The following is a 19,318-nucleotide window of genomic DNA, read 5'->3' as shown; positions in this document are numbered from 1 at the left end:
GCACTCTGATGCCCAGACTCAGAAGGCGGTGCTTCACAAGAATCAAATAAAATATAACTTTTATTATTCAAAATTAAAATTGTATTCAACAAAAATAGTTACAAAAACACTCTAATGTTAAAATCAACAATGAGAGGTAGAACCTATATGGTAGGTAATGTGATACTGTTTATCTGTTTCAAGCCTTGATGAAGTATAATTCCTAGTATCACAAATTTGTGTTTTAGATAATATCTAATACCTAGTATGTGGTTAGTTCACCTAAACGGTGGAAGTGTTAATATCTAGCTTAAAAAAAGGTGTATTGAGGTAATAAATAGGATGTAAGTATTCCTCTCAGATTCTTTGAGGCAAATGTGCCTGTAGAGTTCCACAATAATACTATTGGACTCAGGTTGAATACTACAGTCCTAGTATTACTGTGGTGTGGGAGGTTATGCACTAAGACAGATTTGTGAGGCTGTCTGTAATGAGAGTAATTATTACATTGGGTAGCAGTGATAAATATTCTAAACTCGTTTGATATAACGAATAGTTCAGAAAATTGCTACTGTAATATAATTGTAATACTATGTTAGTTAAATGACAGCTTAGCAATGTTGTTCTGTTAGCAGTATTGCGCTGCTAATAGTGCTAGTTGGCTGGTCTTGTGTAGACTTGTGTAATTTTTAGCTTAATGTAAGCACTGTATCTTTATTAACCATTCAAGGGGGATTCTATATGTTTGATGTATTCTGCATTAATGCCAACTATATGGATAATTCGATCTTCATGTTTTACTGGGGTGTGTCCACAGTGTACATCAATTTTGTATTAGAATATAGTTGTTATCATCGTCTGTCCGGCGTTATACTATGATTAAACGTCACAGCTCATTACAATTGCTAGAAAATATTGGATCTCACTATATATATCTCACATCTGATGTTGGGAGATCGCATAACTGTTATTATGCCACATAGAGAGAGATCTTGATGTATTGTACTGTATAGTGGTACCAGTATGTACAGTATATAATTGTATCCTAGCGGTTAGTCTAACTTTATTTCCACTGCTATATGCCAGTTTGTGGAATGTATATGCCTTTTGTGTTTAGCAATTTGTAACAATGCTGGCTGCTGACTGCCTATGTTGATATCTATTGACTATGATATCAGGACGAAAAATGGTTGAAATTTATACTGTACTAGTGATTGGATATTTCGTATCTCCTTACAAAGAAAGATTTCTTTATATGTTGTATAATGTATTAGTACAAACGTATTCTATATATAGAGATTTAACAAATTTTCTTCTCCATGAGGTTTAACATTACACAGTAAAACAATTTATCACTTCTGTCAATAGCGAAAATATCAGTACTGGCGTGACCCCTTGTTGTATATAATACATATATTCTCTTGGATGGAGGAAATATAACAATTATGTGCCACTAATCAGCCAACTTGTTTGTTAGTGTGCAAATATACCCCCACTTTAGATTAATTAGTTACACTGATGTGAGCGTCTCAGCATCTTGGGAAATATTTCATGCTGCTATTCAGCCCACTTGTCAATGGTTTGCCAAAACACACCCCATAGAATTGCGCTATATAGATTTGCGCTGATTATGCTAGATAATTTCTAGGTTTAAATAGGTTCTATCTCAACAATTTAAAATTTAAAAGCGTCCTCCACACTGCTCTGACACGTTTCGCCCGTTACGGGCTTTCTCATTTAAAAATGGTTGGATACATTTCTGGCAAGAAATAGAATTCAGGGATATGATTGCTTCTGTTAAATGGGTCACCTTTTAAAGGGATTAATTTAAGCTCAACTGGAGCTTTTTTGTAAGTATATTATATTTATATAGGTTGTCTCTTATAAGACACACACACACAACACACTCTCATATAACACTCCCACTCTCATACAACACACACACACTACATACACACTCTCATAAAACACACACCACACACACTCTCATATAACATACACCACACACACACTCATACAACACAAACACCACATACACTCTCTTATAAGACACACACACACAACACACTCTCATATAACACTCCCACTCTCATACAACACACACACACTACATACACACTCTCATAAAACACACACCACACACACTCTCATATAACATACACCACGCACACTCTCCTACAACACAAACATAAGTTGTGACCCAGTAAACGTGGTGTTATGACCCAGTAATGGGTCCTGACCCGTGGTTTGAATAACCCTGTCTTATAGGACTCCCCTCTTACTCCACTACAAAAAACAGAGTCTGCAAGAATTTGTTTCCAAAGCAGAATATTTTATACAAATATTTGTTTTTATCAGAACCTGCAGTGAATCGTGTACATCTGACCTCATCAAGGTCACATAAAAGGAGAAAGAGGCATTTAATTAAGGAGTGAAAGAGGACAATTAGCACACAGTCTGTGCCTTACAGTTCTACTGGCTTAAAAAATATCTTGTTTTCTAATACCTCAGCTCCCTTCTCATGTCTGATTTTGGAGTATAATAAAAGAATTAAGCATGCTAAAATGAAAAATAAAGCAGCCTAATGAGAGATTACACAAGACAGCCCAGTTCTGTCCAGTCTCTGAAATACTCAATAATATGTGCTGAAATCTAGTCTGTGCATTCTGTAAACTGGGAAGAAGGACATTTATCAAAATGAAAGAATCTGCATAGTGTGTGTAGTACAGGACTCGTTTCTAACCGCCACAGTGCGCCACCTTAAATTAACATACTTGTTTTTGATCCATTTTTAAAGGTACACTAAACCTGAATATTTTTTCAATATCATATAAATGAATGCGTCCTCATACCTCACTCTATTAAACACCCACCCCAATCTCACTGGTTTCCAGTAATCAAAATAACATTCCGAATATTGCTGTAGTCACTAATGCTCAGCCACTCCTCCAAAAAAGCTTTTTTTTTTTTACTTCGAATGCAAGCAGGTGGTACAGCCAATGAGAAGCCATACTTCCCACTCCATTAGCAAAAACTGTGCATGTTCCTGGCACTGAAAAATGGGTTGTGAATGTGCTGTAGCTGTCACACCAAATAAAAGTGCAATCTATCTTTCCATATACTCTCTCTATACAGCTTTCAGTTCTGATAGCATCTACTGGTCTTTGATCATGGAGTATGCGGTGTGGCTTCTTATTTGCTCAACTGCCAGTGGACACAAAGTAAAAACGGCTTATGTGAAGGAGCAGCCCAACATCATTGGCAGATGGTAACATCACAAGTTTTTTTTATAGCAAAATCTGGGATAAATGTCTGTACTGGGTATGAGGAAACCTTCATTTCTATGATGATAGAATACATCTAATTTAGTGTCCCTTTTATTCAAATAAAAAGATTACACTTAAAATGATTTGGTAATGACTTTCTATAGCAATGACAGAGACTAAAAAGCTTTATGTGCAGCTCTGACATTATTGCTTGGAATACATTAAATTCCCACAAGTACATAATGTTGCTTTCCATACAAGCGTCTCGTGGCTGCATCTTATACGCTTCTTTCAGTTCAAGAATTATTTCCATCAATCTCAAGGTGTATTCTTGTCAGGTTGTAAAAATAAACAAACCCAATAGAATCCACGCTCAAAACCTTGGCAATGCATTTGTCACTTTATGAACGGACGGGACACTGATTGCTATGCACATTTGCTTAGTCGCAGATTTGGCTGGAATTGGAGTGTCAGTATTTCCTGGTGGAAAAAAAAGATTTTTATTTTCACAAACTGCCCCCAAATCAACACTAGTTGGAGCTGGGGGCTGCATTGTTCATCTGTAGTAATGTGTTAGTAGTGTAGTTCTGGAAAAGTGGCTGTAGGAACATTCCAATCGTCCCAAAAACGCAGACAAAGACGAAAATCCAAAGGAACAGACGATCGATCACCATCGCTACATACTTCCAGTCTTCACTTACCTGGAAAAAAAGGGAAATATTAATATGTTAAGGAATTAAGATTAATATAATACATTTATTATTATTATTATGGTTTATTTTATTGAATTATTGTCACCCAGTTGTGAGATATTTACTGTTTGTTGTTCCTGTGATAAATGTAATGGTTGTTGTCTGAAACCTATTCTTGTAGATCAATAGAAAGAGCATGAAGGCATGGGAAACCATCTATGATTTCCCTTTTTTGAAGTCATGTATAAGCTTACAATTATCCCAGGACACTTCAGAACATCTCTCACTGAATACCATGGTTCGACCCAGAGAAACTTAGGCCTAGATTTAGAGTTCGGCGGTAGCCGTCAAAACCAGCGTTAGAGGCTCCTAACGCTGGTTTTGGGCGCCCGCTGGTATTTGGAGTCAGTGATTAAAGGGTCTAACGCTCACTTTACAGCCGCGACTTTTCCATACCGCAGATCCCCCTACGCCATTTGCGTAGCCTATCTTTTCAATGGGATCTTCCTAACGCCGGTATTTAGAGTCGTTTCTGCAGTGAGCGTTAGAGCTCTAACGACAAGATTCCAGCCGCCTGAAAATAGCAGGAGTTAAGAGCTTTCTGGCTAACGCCGGTTTATAAAGCTCTTAACTACTGTACCCTAAAGTACACTAACACCCATAAACTACCTATGTACCCCTAAACCGAGCTCCCCCCACATCGCCGCCACTCGATTAAAATTTTTAACCCCTAATCTGCCGACCGCCACCTACGTTATACTTATGTACCCCTAATCTGCTGCCCCTAACACCGCCGACCCCTGTATTATATCTATTAACCCCTAACTTGCCCCCCACAACGTCGCCGCAAGCTACTTAAAATAATTAACCCCTAATCTTCCGACCGCAAATCGCCGCCACCTACGTTATCCCTATGTACCCCTAATCTGCTACCCCTAACATCGCCGACCCCTATGTTATATTTATTAACCCCTAATCTGCCCCCCACAACGTCGCCGACACCTACCTACACTTATTAACCCCTAATCTGCCGACCGGAGCTCACCGCTATTCTAATAAATGGATTAAACCCTAAAGCTAAGTCTAACCCTAACACTAACACCCCCCTAAGTTAAATATAATTTTTATCTAACGAAATAAATTAACTCTTATTAAATAAATGATTCCTATTTAAAGCTAAATACTTACCTGTAAAATAAATCCTAATATAGCTACAATATAAATTATAATTATATTATAGCTATTTTAGGATTAATATTTATTTTACAGGCAACTTTGTAATTATTTTAACCAGGTACAATAGCTATTAAATAGTTAAGAACTATTTAATAGTTACCTAGTTAAAATAATAACAAATTTACCTGTAAAATAAATCATAACCTAAGATATAATTAAACCTAACACTACCCTATCAATAAAATAATTAAATAAACTACCTACAATTACCTACAATTAACCTAACACTACACTATCAATAAATTAATTAAACACAATTGCTACAAATAAATAAAATTAAATAAACTATCTAAAGTACAAAAAATAAAAAAGAACTAAGTTACAGAAAATAATAAAATATTTACAAACATAATAAAAATATTACAACAATTTTAAACTAATTACACCTACTCTAAGCCCCCTAATAAAATAACAAAGCCCCCCAAAATAAAAAATTCCCTACCCTATTCTAAAATACAAATATTACAAGCTCTTTTACCTTACCAGCCCTGAACAGGGCCCTTTGCGGGGCATGCCCCAAGAATTTCAGCTCTTTTGCCTGTAAAAAAAAACATACAATACCCCCCCCCAACATTACAACCCACCACCCACATACCCCTAATCTAACCCAAACCCCCCTTAAATAAACCTAACACTACCCCCCTGATGATCTTCCTACCTTGTCTTCACCATGCCAGGTTCACCGATCCGTCCTGGCTCCAAGATCTTCATCCAACCCAAGCGTGGGCTAGACATCCACTGAAGAAGTCCAGAAGAGGGTCCAAAGTCTTCCTCCTATCCGGCAAGAAGAGGACATCCGGACCGGCAAACATCTTCTCCAAGCGGCATCTTCTATCTTCTTCCATCCGATGACGACCGGCTCCATCTTGAAGACCTCCAGCGCGGATCCATCCTCTTCTTCCGACGACTAGACGACGAATGACGGTTCCTTTAAGGGACGTCATCCAAGATGGCGTCCCTCGAATTCCGATTGGCTGATAGGATTCTATCAGCCAATCGGAATTAAGGTAGGAATTTTCTGATTGGCTGATGGAATCAGCCAATCAGAATATAGTTCAATCCGATTGGCTGATCCAATCAGCCAATCAGATTGAGCTCGCATTCTATTGGCTGCGATCCGATTGGCTGATAGAATCCTATCAGCCAATCGGAATTCGAGGGACGCCATCTTGGATGACGTCCCTTAAAGGAACCGTCATTCGTCGTCTAGTCGTCGGAAGAAGAGGATGGATCCGCGCTGGAGGTCTTCAAGATGGAGCCGGTCGTCATCGGATGGAAGAAGATAGAAGATGCCGCTTGGAGAAGATGTTTGCCGGTCCGGATGTCCTCTTCTTGCCGGATAGGAGGAAGACTTTGGACCCTCTTCTGGACTTCTTCAGTGGATGTCTAGCCCACGCTTGGGTTGGATGAAGATCTTGGAGCCAGGACGGATCGGTGAACCTGGCATGGTGAAGACAAGGTAGGAAGATCATCAGGGGGGTAGTGTTAGGTTTATTTAAGGGGGGTTTGGGTTAGATTAGGGGTATGTGGGTGGTGGGTTGTAATGTTGGGGGGGGGTATTGTATGTTTTTTTTTACAGGCAAAAGAGCTGAAATTCTTGGGGCATGCCCCGCAAAGGGCCCTGTTCAGGGCTGGTAAGGTAAAAGAGCTTGTAATATTTGTATTTTAGAATAGGGTAGGGAATTTTTTATTTTGGGGGGCTTTGTTATTTTATTAGGGGGCTTAGAGTAGGTGTAATTAGTTTAAAATTGTTGTAATATTTTTATTATGTTTGTAAATATTTTATTATTTTCTGTAACTTAGTTCTTTTTTATTTTTTGTACTTTAGATAGTTTATTTAATTTTATTTATTTGTAGCAATTGTGTTTAATTAATTTATTGATAGTGTAGTGTTAGGTTAATTGTAGGTAATTGTAGGTAGTTTATTTAATTATTTTATTGATAGGGTAGTGTTAGGTTTAATTATATCTTAGGTTATGATTTATTTTACAGGTAAATTTGTTATTATTTTAACTAGGTAACTATTAAATAGTTCTTAACTATTTAATAGCTATTGTACCTGGTTAAAATAATTACAAAGTTGCCTGTAAAATAAATATTAATCCTAAAATAGCTATAATATAATTATAATTTATATTGTAGCTATATTAGGATTTATTTTACAGGTAAGTATTTAGCTTTAAATAGGAATCATTTATTTAATAAGAGTTAATTTATTTTGTTAGATAAAAATTATATTTAACTTAGGGGGGTGTTAGTGTTAGGGTTAGACTTAGCTTTAGGGGTTAATCCATTTATTAGAATAGCGGTGAGCTCCGGTCGGCAGATTAGGGGTTAATAATTGAAGGTAGGTGTCGGCGATGTTAGGGAGGGCAGATTAGGGGTTAATACTATTTATGATAGGGTTAGTGAGGCGGATTAGGGGTTAATAACTTTATTATAGTAGCGGTGCGGTCCGCTCGGCAGATTAGGGGTTAATAAGTGTAGGCAGGTGTCGGCGACGATGTGGGGGGCAGATTAGGGGTTAATAAATATAACATAGGGGTCGGCGATGTTAGGGCAGCAGATTAGGGGTACATAGGGATAACGTAGGTGGCGGCGGTTTACGGAGCGGCAGATTAGGGGTTAAAAGTGTAATGCAGGGGTCAGCGATAGCGGGGGCGGCAGATTAGGAGTTAATAAGTGTAAGGTTAGGGGTGTTTAGACTCGGGGTACATGTTAGGGTGTTAGGTGCAGACTTAGGAGGTGTTTCCCCATAGGAAACAATGGGGCTGCGTTAGGAGCTGAATGCTGCTTTTTTGCAGGTGTTAGGTTTTTTTTCAGCTCAAACAGCCCCATTGTTTCCTATGGGAGAATCGTGCACGAGCACGTTTTTGATGCCGGCCGCGTCCGTAAGCAACTCTGGTATCGAGAGTTGCATTTGCGGTATAAATGCTCTACGCTCCTTTTTTGGAGCCTAACGCAGCATTTGTTTGAACTCTCGATACCAGAGTTAAATTTATGGTGCGGCCAGAAAAAAACCCGCGGAGCGTTAACAGCCCTTTTACCGCCGAACTCTAAATCTAGGCCTTAGTTTCCTGATGAAGGTAGTGACCATGAGCATCCATATGTATTTTTGCTGGGAAATGCCCCAGACATAATGTTACCAGTGGAAACAAGTGCAGCAAGACAGAGTTGCTTGTACAAGTGAACAGCACATCATTTTGAAAATGGTATCTCAATGGCATATTAGACTGGTACTCAGCATCTCTGATTACACAACACACCTTATACCATTTGTTTCACAATTTCAAACTACTTTTCCCACATCACCAATAATCATTTCAGAATACCCTACACAGAAAATATTTAACCACTGCTAGTTGAAACATTGTTACATCAGTATTGACAACCCCAACGCTCTTACAGTGGAATATGTTCTGCATTAACAGTTAACAGTATTTTATGTCAATTTAATTACTAAGGACCTTGTTGAGAACTGTGTTGACACTGCATTATTATCATTAATCACAGTAGTAATAAACATACTAATGTATCCCTAGTTGTAAATACAACATGAAAATACAAAAAGTCTAATTTAAATGCAACTTATCGGTTCTTTACGTGATGTGTACAATATTGTTAGTCTCTTTGCCATGCTTTTTTTATTAAAAGGACTAATAAATACAGTAGATTTGCATAAACAACAAATACATGATGATAAGACAATTCAATAGCACAAAGGGGCCGATTTATTAAGCAGTGTATGCTGATCATTCCGCGTGAGACTTCAGTCTCGCTGGAATCAGGAGTTAAGAAGCAGCGGTCATAAGACCGCTGTTCCTTAACTCACTGGCCACCTCTGAGGTGGCGTGCTGCAATCATTCCCATCAGATACGATCGGAATGAGTGACACCCCCTTCTAGTGGACAATTGGCCACGAATGTGCAGGGGGCGGCATTGCACAAGCATTTCACAAGAAATGCTTGTGCAATGATAAATGCCGACATTGTATGCTGTTGGCATTTATCGATGTCGAGCGGACATGATTCGCTACAGTGAATCATGTCCGCCTGCCATATAAAAAATCGTCCCCTTTGTCTGAACTTCAAATGAGTATTAGATTTTTTTCTGACAAATTTCAGTTATGTATTTCCACTCCTCCTGTATCATGTGACAGCCATCAGCCAACCACAAATGCATATACGTATATTCTGGGAATTCTTGCACATGCTCAGTAGGAGCTGGTGACTCAAAGTGTAAATCTAATCTAATTTTGTTAATGGAAGTGAAATAGAAAGTTGTTTAAAATTGTATGCTCTATCTGAAGCCTGAACGTTTAATTTTGACTTAAGTGTCCCTTTAAACAACTCTTATTGTAATTTTCTTCTTTCTATTTCTGGCCATTCTACCACTCTCTGGCCTATCTAACGTCACTTGACTTTGCTCTGTTTCTCCCATTCTGATATCACAGTTTCTCCTGGTTCTCGTGTTTCTTTTCTTTATTGCACTGCTCTGCATATTGTTACCATAAATGTCTCTCTCCTACCTGTAGGATTTATTTCCCTCTTCCCCTGCTCTTGGCCTTATTATTGCCTTTTTATAAGTTGTTTTGTCTTCTTCTAACTCATCTGTTATCCCTACATATCTGTTCTCATCACTCTCCCTTGTCCTGGCTAATTCTCTAGCCCAAATGAAACCTACCACATATGCCCAGTTGATGTCTGTATTTTTTGCCCGTTTATCTTTTTTTTTTACTTTTCCTTTATAATTACATTTCCCACTGCCTTGTCCTGTTTTCCATGTAACTTTTTTTCTGACATCTATATTGCCTTTCTCCTAACTGCCCTTCCTATATTATTCCCCATTACCTTGAATATTTGCATCTTTAAATATGTGTGTGCACGACTGAACCGTGTTCTTAAGGGTATCCTCTCAAAAAGAATGGTTAATTAGTTGAGAGGATTGGTCAAAGTGCCAAACAAGGGCTATGCCAATCAAGTGCCCCTAGTCAGGGAATATGGCCTCCCGAGCATATTATTATTGCTACACTAAACTGTAAAACATTCACAGTGCTCATTCTTAGGCACAACAATGTAGATCAATAGAAATGTAATTCAATTTAAAATGTCACTATTTTAGTGTTAACATTTTTCTGTGCATGTGAAGCATAGCTAGATATTCTCAGTGCACCAGCATTTTAAATACTGCAGCTGCCAGTGGGGTTTGTATCATGTTAACAATGAACAAATTGAGTCATTAACAGACGGTACATACACCTTAGGCTCTCTGAGCAAGTGCTGTGTTTAGAATGCTGGTGCACGGTGCATACTTAAATACACTTTTGAAACAGCTATAGCTTTTATTAGAAGCATTTTTGATAATACATGTACAGTATATTACAACAATACTCCTATTAAAAAACATAATTACATTTATGTGGATTTCAATTTTGGCTGGAATTTGAGAGAGTTACTGTCCAATTATAAAGCTGCATATTTACTGACCATCTATCCCTAGATCAGTGGTGTTTCTAGTGCTGCTAAAAAACTCTCGGCTAGATTACAAGTTTTGTCGGTAAAAACTTGCGTTGCTAACGAGCCTTTTTTTCTCCAGCGCACACTTTAAACAACGCTGGTATTACAAGTTTTCTGAATGGCTGCGTAAGCCTCAGAAAAGTGAGCGTTGAGCAAATTTAGCGCCACTTCATCCTGTAATACCAGCGTTGCTTACGGTAGCGGTAAGCTGGCTAAAACGTGCTCGTGCTTGATCTCCCCATAGGAAACAATGGGGCTGAGCTGGCTGAAAAAAACCTAACACCTGCAAAACAGCAGCGTTCAGCTCCTAATGCAGCCCCATTGTTTCCTATGGGAAAATACTTTCTAAGTCTACACCTAACACCCTAACATGAACCCAGAGTCTAAACGCCCCTAATCTTACACTTATTAACCCCTAATCTGCTGCCCCCGACATCCTCGCCACCTGCATTATTTTATTAACCCCTAACCTGCCACTCCGGACACCGCCGCCACCTACATTATACCTATGAACCCCTAATCTGCTGCCCCTAACATCGCCGACACCTACATTACATTTATTAACCACCTAATCTGCAGACCGGACATCGCCGCCGCTATAATAAATGTATTAACCCCTAAACCTAAGTCTAACCCTAACACCCCCCTAACTTAAATCTATTTTTAATAAATCTAAATAAAATTACTATAATTAAATAAATTATTCCTATTTAAAACTAAATACTTACCTATAAAATAAACCATAATATAGCTACAATATAACTAATAGTTACATTATAGCTATTTTAGGATTTATTTTTATTTTACAGGCAACTTTGTATTTATTTTAACTAGGCACAATAGTTATTAAATAGTTATTAACTATTTAATAGCTAACTAGCTAAAATAAATACAAAATTACCTCTAAAATAAACCCTAACCTAAGTTACAATTACACCTAACACTACTCTATAATTAAATTAATTACCTAAACTACCTACAATTAAATACAATTAAATTAAATAAACTAAATTACGAAAAAAACAAACACTAAATTACAGAAAATAAAAAAGAAATTACAATATTTTAAACTAATTACACCTAATCTAATCCCCCTAATAAAATAAAAAAGCCCCCCAAAATAATAAAATTCCCTACCCTACACTAAATTACAAATAGCCCTTAAAAGGGCCTTTTGCGGGGCATTGCCCCAAAGTAATCAGCTCTTTTACCAGCCCTTAAAAGGGCTTTTTGCGGGGCATTGCCCCAAAGTAATCATCTCTATTACCTGTAAAAAAAGAAATACAATCTCCCCCCCAACATTACAACCCACCACTCACACACCCCTACTCTAAAACCCACCCGATCCCCCCTTAAAAAAATCTAACACCACCCCATTGAAGATCACCCTACCTTGAGCCGTTTTCACCCAGCCGGGCACCAGTGGTCATCCGATGGGGCAGCAGAGGACATCCGGACCGGCAGAAGTCTTCATCCTATCCGGGCAGAAGAGGACATCCGGACCGGCAGACATCTTCATCCAAGCGGCATCTTCTATCTTCATCCATCCGACGAGGAACAGCTCCATCTTGAAGACCTCCGGCGCAAGGTCAATTCTATTGGCTGATCCAATCAGCCAATCGGATTGAACTTCAATCCGATTGGCTGATTAAATCAACCAATCGGATTTTTCCTACCTTAATTCCGATTGGCTGATAGAATCCTATCAGCCAATCAGAATTCGAGGGATGCCATCTTGGATGACGTCATTTAAAGGAATATTCATTCATCGTTAGTCCATCAGCCGAGAAGGATGTTCCGCGCCGGAGGTCTTCAAGATGGAGCTGTTCCTCGTCGGATGGATGAAGATAGAAGATGCCGCTTGGATGAAGATGTCTGCCAGTCCGGATGTCCTCTTCTGCCCGGATAGGATGACCACTGGTGCCCGGCTGGGTGAAAACGGCTCAAGGTAGGGTGATCTTCAATGGGGTAGTGTTAGGTTTTTTTAAGGGGGGATCGGGTGGGTTTTAGAGTAGGGGTGTATGGGTGGTGGGTTGTAATGTTGGGGGGGGATTGTATTTCTTTTTTTTACAGGTAAAAGAGCTGATTACTTTGGGGCAATGCCCCGCAAAAAGCCCTTTAAATGGCTGGTAAAAGAGTTGATTACTTTGGGGCAATGCCCCGCAAAAGGCCCTTTTAAGGGCTATTTGTAATTTAGTGTAGGGTAGGGAATTTTATTATTTTGCGGGGCTTTTTTATTTTATTAGGGGGATTAGATTAGGTGTAATTAGTTTAAAATATTGTAATTTCTTTTTCTTTCATGTAATTAGCAAGAGTCCATGAGCTAGTGACGTATGGGATATACATTCCTACCAGGAGGGGCAAAGTTTCCCAAACCTTAAAATGCCTATAAATACACCCCTCACCACACCCACAATTCAGTTTTACAAACTTTGCCTCCTATGGAGGTGGTGAAGTAAGTTTGTGCTAGATTCTACGTTGATATGCGCTCCGCAGCAGGTTGGAGCCCGGTTTTCCTCTCATCGTGCAGTGAATGTCAGAGGGATGTGAGGAGAGTATTGCCTATTTTGAATGCAGTGATCTCCTTCTATGGGGTCTATTTCATAGGTTCTCTGTTATCGGTCGTAGAGATTCATCTCTTACCTCCCTTTTCAGATCGACGATATACTCTTATTTATATACCATTACCTCTGCTGATTTTCGTTTCAGTACTGGTTTGGCTTTCTACAAACATGTAGATGAGTGTCCTGGGGTAAGTAAGTCTTATTTTCTGTGACACTCTAAGCTATGGTTGGGCACTTTGTTTATAAAGTTCTAAATATATGTATTCAAACATTTATTTGCCTTGACTCAGGATGTTCAACATTCCTTATTTTCAGACAGTCAGTTTCATATTTGGGATAATGCACTTGAATCAATTATTTTTCTTACCTTAAAAATTTGACTTTTTTTCCCTGTGGGCTGTTAGGCTCGCGGGGGCTGAAAATGCTTCATTTTATTACGTCATTCTTGGCGCTGACTTTTTTGGCGCAAAAAAAAAAAATCTTTTCCGTTTCCGGCGTCATACGTGTCGCCGGAAGTTGCGTCATTTTTGACGTTCTTTTGCGCCAAAGATGTCGGCGTTCCGGATGTGGCGTCATTTTTGCCGCCAAAAAGCATTTAGGCGCCAAATAATGTGGGCGTCTTATTTGGCGCTAAAAAATATGGGCGTCGCTTTTGTCTCCACATTATTTAAGTCTCATTTTTTCTTTGCTTCTGGTTGCTAGAAGCTTGTTCATTGGCATTTTTTCCCATTCCTGAAACTGTCATTTAAGGAATTTGATCAATTTTGCTTTATATGTTGTTTTTTCTCTTTCATATTGCAAGATGTCTCACGTTGCATCTGAGTCAGAAGATACTTCAGGAAAATCGCTGTCTGGTGCTGGAACTACCAAAGCTAAGTGTATCTGCTGTAAACTTTTGGTAGCTATTCCTCCAGCTGTTGTTTGTATTAATTGTCATGACAAACTTGTTAATGCAGATAATATTTCCTTTAGTAATGTACCATTACCTGTTGCAGTTCCATCAACATCTAATGTTCAGAATGTTCCTGATAATATAAGAGATTTTGTTTCTGAATCCATCAAGAAGGCTATGTCTGTTATTCCACCTTCTAGTAAACATAAAAAATCTTTTAAAACTTCTCTTTATACAGATGAATTTTTAAATGAACATCATCATTCTGATTCTGATGACTCTTCTGGTTCAGAGGATTCTGTCTCAGAGATTGATGCTGATAAATCTTCATATTTATTTAAAATGGAATTTATTCGTTCTTTACTTAAAGAAGTACTAATTGCTTTAGAAATTGAGGATTCTGGTCCTCTTGATACTAATTCTAAACGTTTAGATAAGGTCTTTAAATCTCCTGTGGTTATTCCAGAAGTTTTTCCTGTTCCTAGTGCTATTTCTGAAGTAATTTCCAGAGAATGGGATAAATTGGGTAATTAATTTACTCCTTCTAAACGTTTTAAGCAATTATATCCTGTGCCGTCTGACAGATTAGAATTTTGGGACAAAATCCCTAGAGTTGATGGGGCTATTTCTACCCTTGCTAAACGTACTACTATTCCTACGTCAGATGGTACTTTGTTTAAGGATCCTTTAGATAGGAAAATTGAATCCTTTCTAAGAAAAGCTTATCTGTGTTCAGGTAATCTTCTTAGACCTGCTATATCATTGGCTGATGTTGCTGCAGCTTCAACTTTTTGGTTGGAAACTTTAGCGCAACAAGTAACAGATCATGATTCTCATAATATTATTCTTCTTCTTCAACATGCTAATAATTTTATCTGTGATGCCATTTTTGATATTATCAGAGTTGATGTCAGGTTTATGTCTCTAGCTATTTTAGCTAGAAGAGCTTTATGGCTTAAAACTTGGAATGCTGATATGGCTTCTAAATCAACTCTACTTTCCATTTCTTTCCAGGGTAACAAATTATTTGGTTCTCAGTTGGATTCTATTATCTCAACTGTTACTGGTGGGAAAGGAACTTTTTTACCACAGGATAAAAAATCTAAGGGTAAAAACAGGGCTAATAATCGTTTTCGTTCCTTTCGTTTCAACAAAGAACAAAAGCCTGATCCTTCATCCTCAGGAGCAGTTTCAGTTTGGAAACCATCTCCAGTCTGGAATAAATCCAAGCCTTCTAGAAAAGCAAAGCCAGCTTCTAAGTCCACATGAAGGTGCGGCCCTCATTCCAGCTCAGCTGGTAGGGGGCAGGTTACGTTTTTTCAAAGAAATTTGGATCAATTCTGTTCACAATCTTTGGATTCTGAACATCGTTTCAGAAGGGTACATAATTGGTTTCAAGATGAGACCTCCTGCAAAGAGATTTTTTCTTTCCCGTGTCCCAGTAAATCCAGTGAAAGCTCAAGCATTTCTGAATTGTGTTTCAGATCTAGAGTTGGCTGGAGTAATTATGCCAGTTCCAGTTCTGGAACAGGGGATGGGGTTTTATTCAAATCTCTTCATTGTACCAAAGAAGGAGAATTCCTTCAGACCAGTTCTGGATCTAAAAATATTGAATCATTATGTAAGGATACCAACGTTCAAAATGGTAACTGTAAGGACTATCTTGCCTTTTGTTCAGCAAGGGCATTATATGTCCACAATAGATTTACAGGATGCATATCTGCATATTCCGATTCATCCAGATCATTATCAGTTCCTGAGATTCTCTTTTCTGGACAAGCATTACCAGTTTGTGGCTCTGCCGTTTGGCCTAGCTACAGCTCCAAGAATTTTTACAAAGGTTCTCGGTGCCCTTCTGTCTGTAATCAGAGAACAGGGTATTGTGGTATTTCCTTATTTGGACGATATCTTGGTACTTGCTCAGTCTTTACATTTAGCAGAATCTCATACGAATCGACTTGTGTTGTTTCTTCAAAATCATGGTTGGAGGATCAATTCACTAAAAAGTTCATTGATTCCTCAGACATGGGTAACCTTTCTGGGTTTCCAGATAGATTCAGTATCCATGACTCTGTCTTTGACAGACAAGAGACGTCTAAAATTGATTTCAGCTTGTCGAAACCTTCAGTCACAATCATTCCCTTCGGTAGCCTTATGCATGGAAATTCTAGGTCTTATGACTGCTGCATCGGACGCGATCCCCTTTGCTCGTTTTCCCATGCGACCTCTTCAGCTCTGTATGCTGAATCAATGGTGCAAGGATTACACAAAGATATCTCAATTAATATCTTTAAAACCGATTGTACGACACTCTCTAACGTGGTGGACAGATCACCATCGTTTAATTCAGGGGGCTTCTTTTGTGCTTCCGACCTGGACTGTAATTTCAACAGATGCAAGTCTCACAGGTTGGGGAGCTGTGTGGGGATCTCTGACGGCACAAGGAGTTTGGGAATCTCAGGAGGTGAGATTACCGATCAATATTTTGGAACTCCGTGCAATTTTCAGAGCTCTTCAGTCTTGGCCTCTTCTGAAGAGAGAATCGTTCATTTGTTTTCAGACAGACAATGTCACAACTGTGGCATACATCAATCATCAAGGAGGGACTCACAGTCCTCTGGCTATGAAAGAAGTATCTCGAATTTTGGTTTGGGCGGAATCCAGCTCCTGTCTAATCTCTGCGGTTCATATCCCAGGTATAGACAATTGGGAAGCGGATTATCTCAGTCACCAAACGTTGCATCCGGGCGAATGGTCTCTTCACCCAGAGGTATTTCTTCAGATTGTTCAAATGTGGGAGCTTCCAGAAATAGATCTGATGGCGTCTCATCTAAACAAGAAACTTCCCAGGTATCTGTCCAGATCCCGGGATCCTCAGGCGGAAGCAGTGGATGCATTATCACTTCCTTGGAAGTATCATCCTGCCTATATCTTTCCGCCTCTAGTTCTTCTTCCAAGAGTAATCTCCAAGATTCTGAAGGAATGCTCGTTTGTTCTGCTGGTAGCTCCGGCATGGCCTCACAGGTTTTGGTATGCGGATCTTGTCCGGATGGCCTCTTGCCATCCGTGGACTCTTCCGCTAAGACCAGACCTTCTGTCGCAAGGTCCTTTTTTCCATCAGGATCTCAAATCCTTAAATTTAAAGGTATGGAGATTGAACGCTTGATTCTTGGTCAAAGAGGTTTCTCTGACTCTGTGATCAATACTATGTTACAGGCTCGTAAATCTGTATCCAGAGAGATATATTATAGAGTCTGGAAGACTTATATTTCTTGGTGTCTTTCTCAACATTTTTCTTGGCATTCTTTTAGAATTCCGAGAATTTTACAGTTTCTTCAGGATGGTTTAGATAAAGGTTTATCCGCAAGTTCTTTGAAAGGACAAATCTCTGCTCTTTCTGTTCTTTTTCACAGAAAGATTGCTAATCTTCCTGATATTCATTGTTTTGTACAAGCTTTGGTTCGTATAAAACCTGTCATTAAGTCAATTTCTCCTCCTTGGAGTTTGAATTTGGTTCTGGGGGCTCTTCAAGCTCCTCCGTTTGAACCTATGCATTCATTGGACATTAAATTACTTTCTTGGAAAGTTTTGTTCCTTTTGGCAATCTCTTCTGCCAGAAGAGTCTCTGAATTATCTGCTCTTTCTTGTGAGTCTCCTTTTCTGATTTTTCATCAGGATAAGGCGGTGTTGCGAACTTCTTTTGAATTTTTACCTAAAGTTGTGAATTCCAACAACATTAGTAGAGAAATTGTGGTTCCTTCATTATGTCCTAATCCTAAGAATTCTAAGGAGAAATCGTTGCATTCTTTGGATGTTGTTAAAGCTTTGAAATATTATGTTGAAGCTACTAAGTCCTTCCGAAAGACTTCTAGTCTATTTGTTATCTTTTCCGGTTCTAGAAAAGGCCAGAAAGCTTCTGCCATTTCTTTGGCATCTTGGTTGAAATCTTTAATTCATCATGCCTATGTCGAGTCGGGTAAAACTCCGCCTCAAAGGATTACAGCTCATTCTACTAGGTCAGTTTCTACTTCCTGGGCGTTTAGGAATGAAGCTTCGGTTGATCAGATTTGCAAAGCAGCAACTTGGTCCTCTTTGCATACTTTTACTAAATTCTACCATTTTGATGTATTTTCTTCTTCTGAAGCAGTTTTTGGTAGAAAAGTACTTCAGGCAGCGGTTTCAGTTTGAATCTTCTGTTTATGTTTTTCATTAAACTTTATTTTGGGTGTGGATTATTTTCAGCAGGAATTGGCTGTCTTTATTTTATCCCTCCCTCTCTAGTGACTCTTGGGTGGAAAGATCCACATCTTGGGTAGTCATTATCCCATACGTCACTAGCTCATGGACTCTTGCTAATTACATGAAAGAAAACATAATTTATGTAAGAACTTACCTGATAAATTCATTTCTTTCATATTAGCAAGAGTCCATGAGGCCCGCCCTTTTTTGTGGTGGTTATGATTTTTTTGTATAAAGCACAATTATTCCAATTCCTTATTTTATATGCTTTCGCACTTTTTTCTTATCACCCCACTTCTTGGCTATTCGTTAAACTGAATTGTGGGTGTGGTGAGGGGTGTATTTATAGGCATTTTAAGGTTTGGGAAACTTTGCCCCTCCTGGTAGGAATGTATATCCCATACGTCACTAGCTCATGGACTCTTGCTAATATGAAAGAAATGAATTTATCAGGTAAGTTCTTACATAAATTATGTTTTTATTTTCTGTAATTTAGTGTTTTTTTTTTCCGTAATTTAGTTTATTTAATTTAATTGTATTTAATTGTAGGTAGTTTAGGTAATTAATTTAATTATAGAGTAGTGTTAGGTGTAATTGTAACTTAGGTTAGGGTTTATTTTACCGTTAATTTTGTATTTATTTTAGCTAGGTAGCTATTAATTAATTAATAACTATTTAATAACTATTGTGCCTAGTTAAAATAAATACAAAGTTGCCTGTAAAATTAAAATAAATCCTAAAATAGCTATAATGTAACTATTAGTTATATTGTAGCTATATTAGGGTTTATTTTATAGGTAAGTATTTAGTTTTAAATAGGAATAATTTATTTAATTATAGTAATTTTATTTAGATTTATTAAAAATAGATTTAAGCTAGGGGGTGTTAGAGTTAGACTTAGGTTTAGGGGTTAATACATTTAATATAGTAGCGG

General features: G+C 38.3%; 1 protein-coding gene across 1 annotated transcript in view; it reads right to left on the bottom strand.

The window, feature by feature from the left end:
• Nucleotides 1-2,290: 2,290 nt before the first annotated feature.
• Nucleotides 2,291-19,318, bottom strand: part of CHRNB2 (cholinergic receptor nicotinic beta 2 subunit) — a 199,878-nt gene continuing 182,850 nt past the window's right edge. The window contains exon 6 of the mRNA XM_053704462.1: nt 2,291-3,946. Within this exon, the coding sequence (XP_053560437.1) occupies nt 3,776-3,946 (171 nt within the window). The 3' untranslated portion in view covers nt 2,291-3,775. The remainder of the gene's footprint in view (nt 3,947-19,318) is intronic.

Source organism: Bombina bombina, chromosome 1 (assembly GCF_027579735.1).
Source record: "Bombina bombina isolate aBomBom1 chromosome 1, aBomBom1.pri, whole genome shotgun sequence".
Classification (NCBI taxonomy): domain Eukaryota; kingdom Metazoa; phylum Chordata; class Amphibia; order Anura; family Bombinatoridae; genus Bombina; species Bombina bombina.
This window is presented reverse-complemented; position numbering and strand designations above follow the sequence as displayed.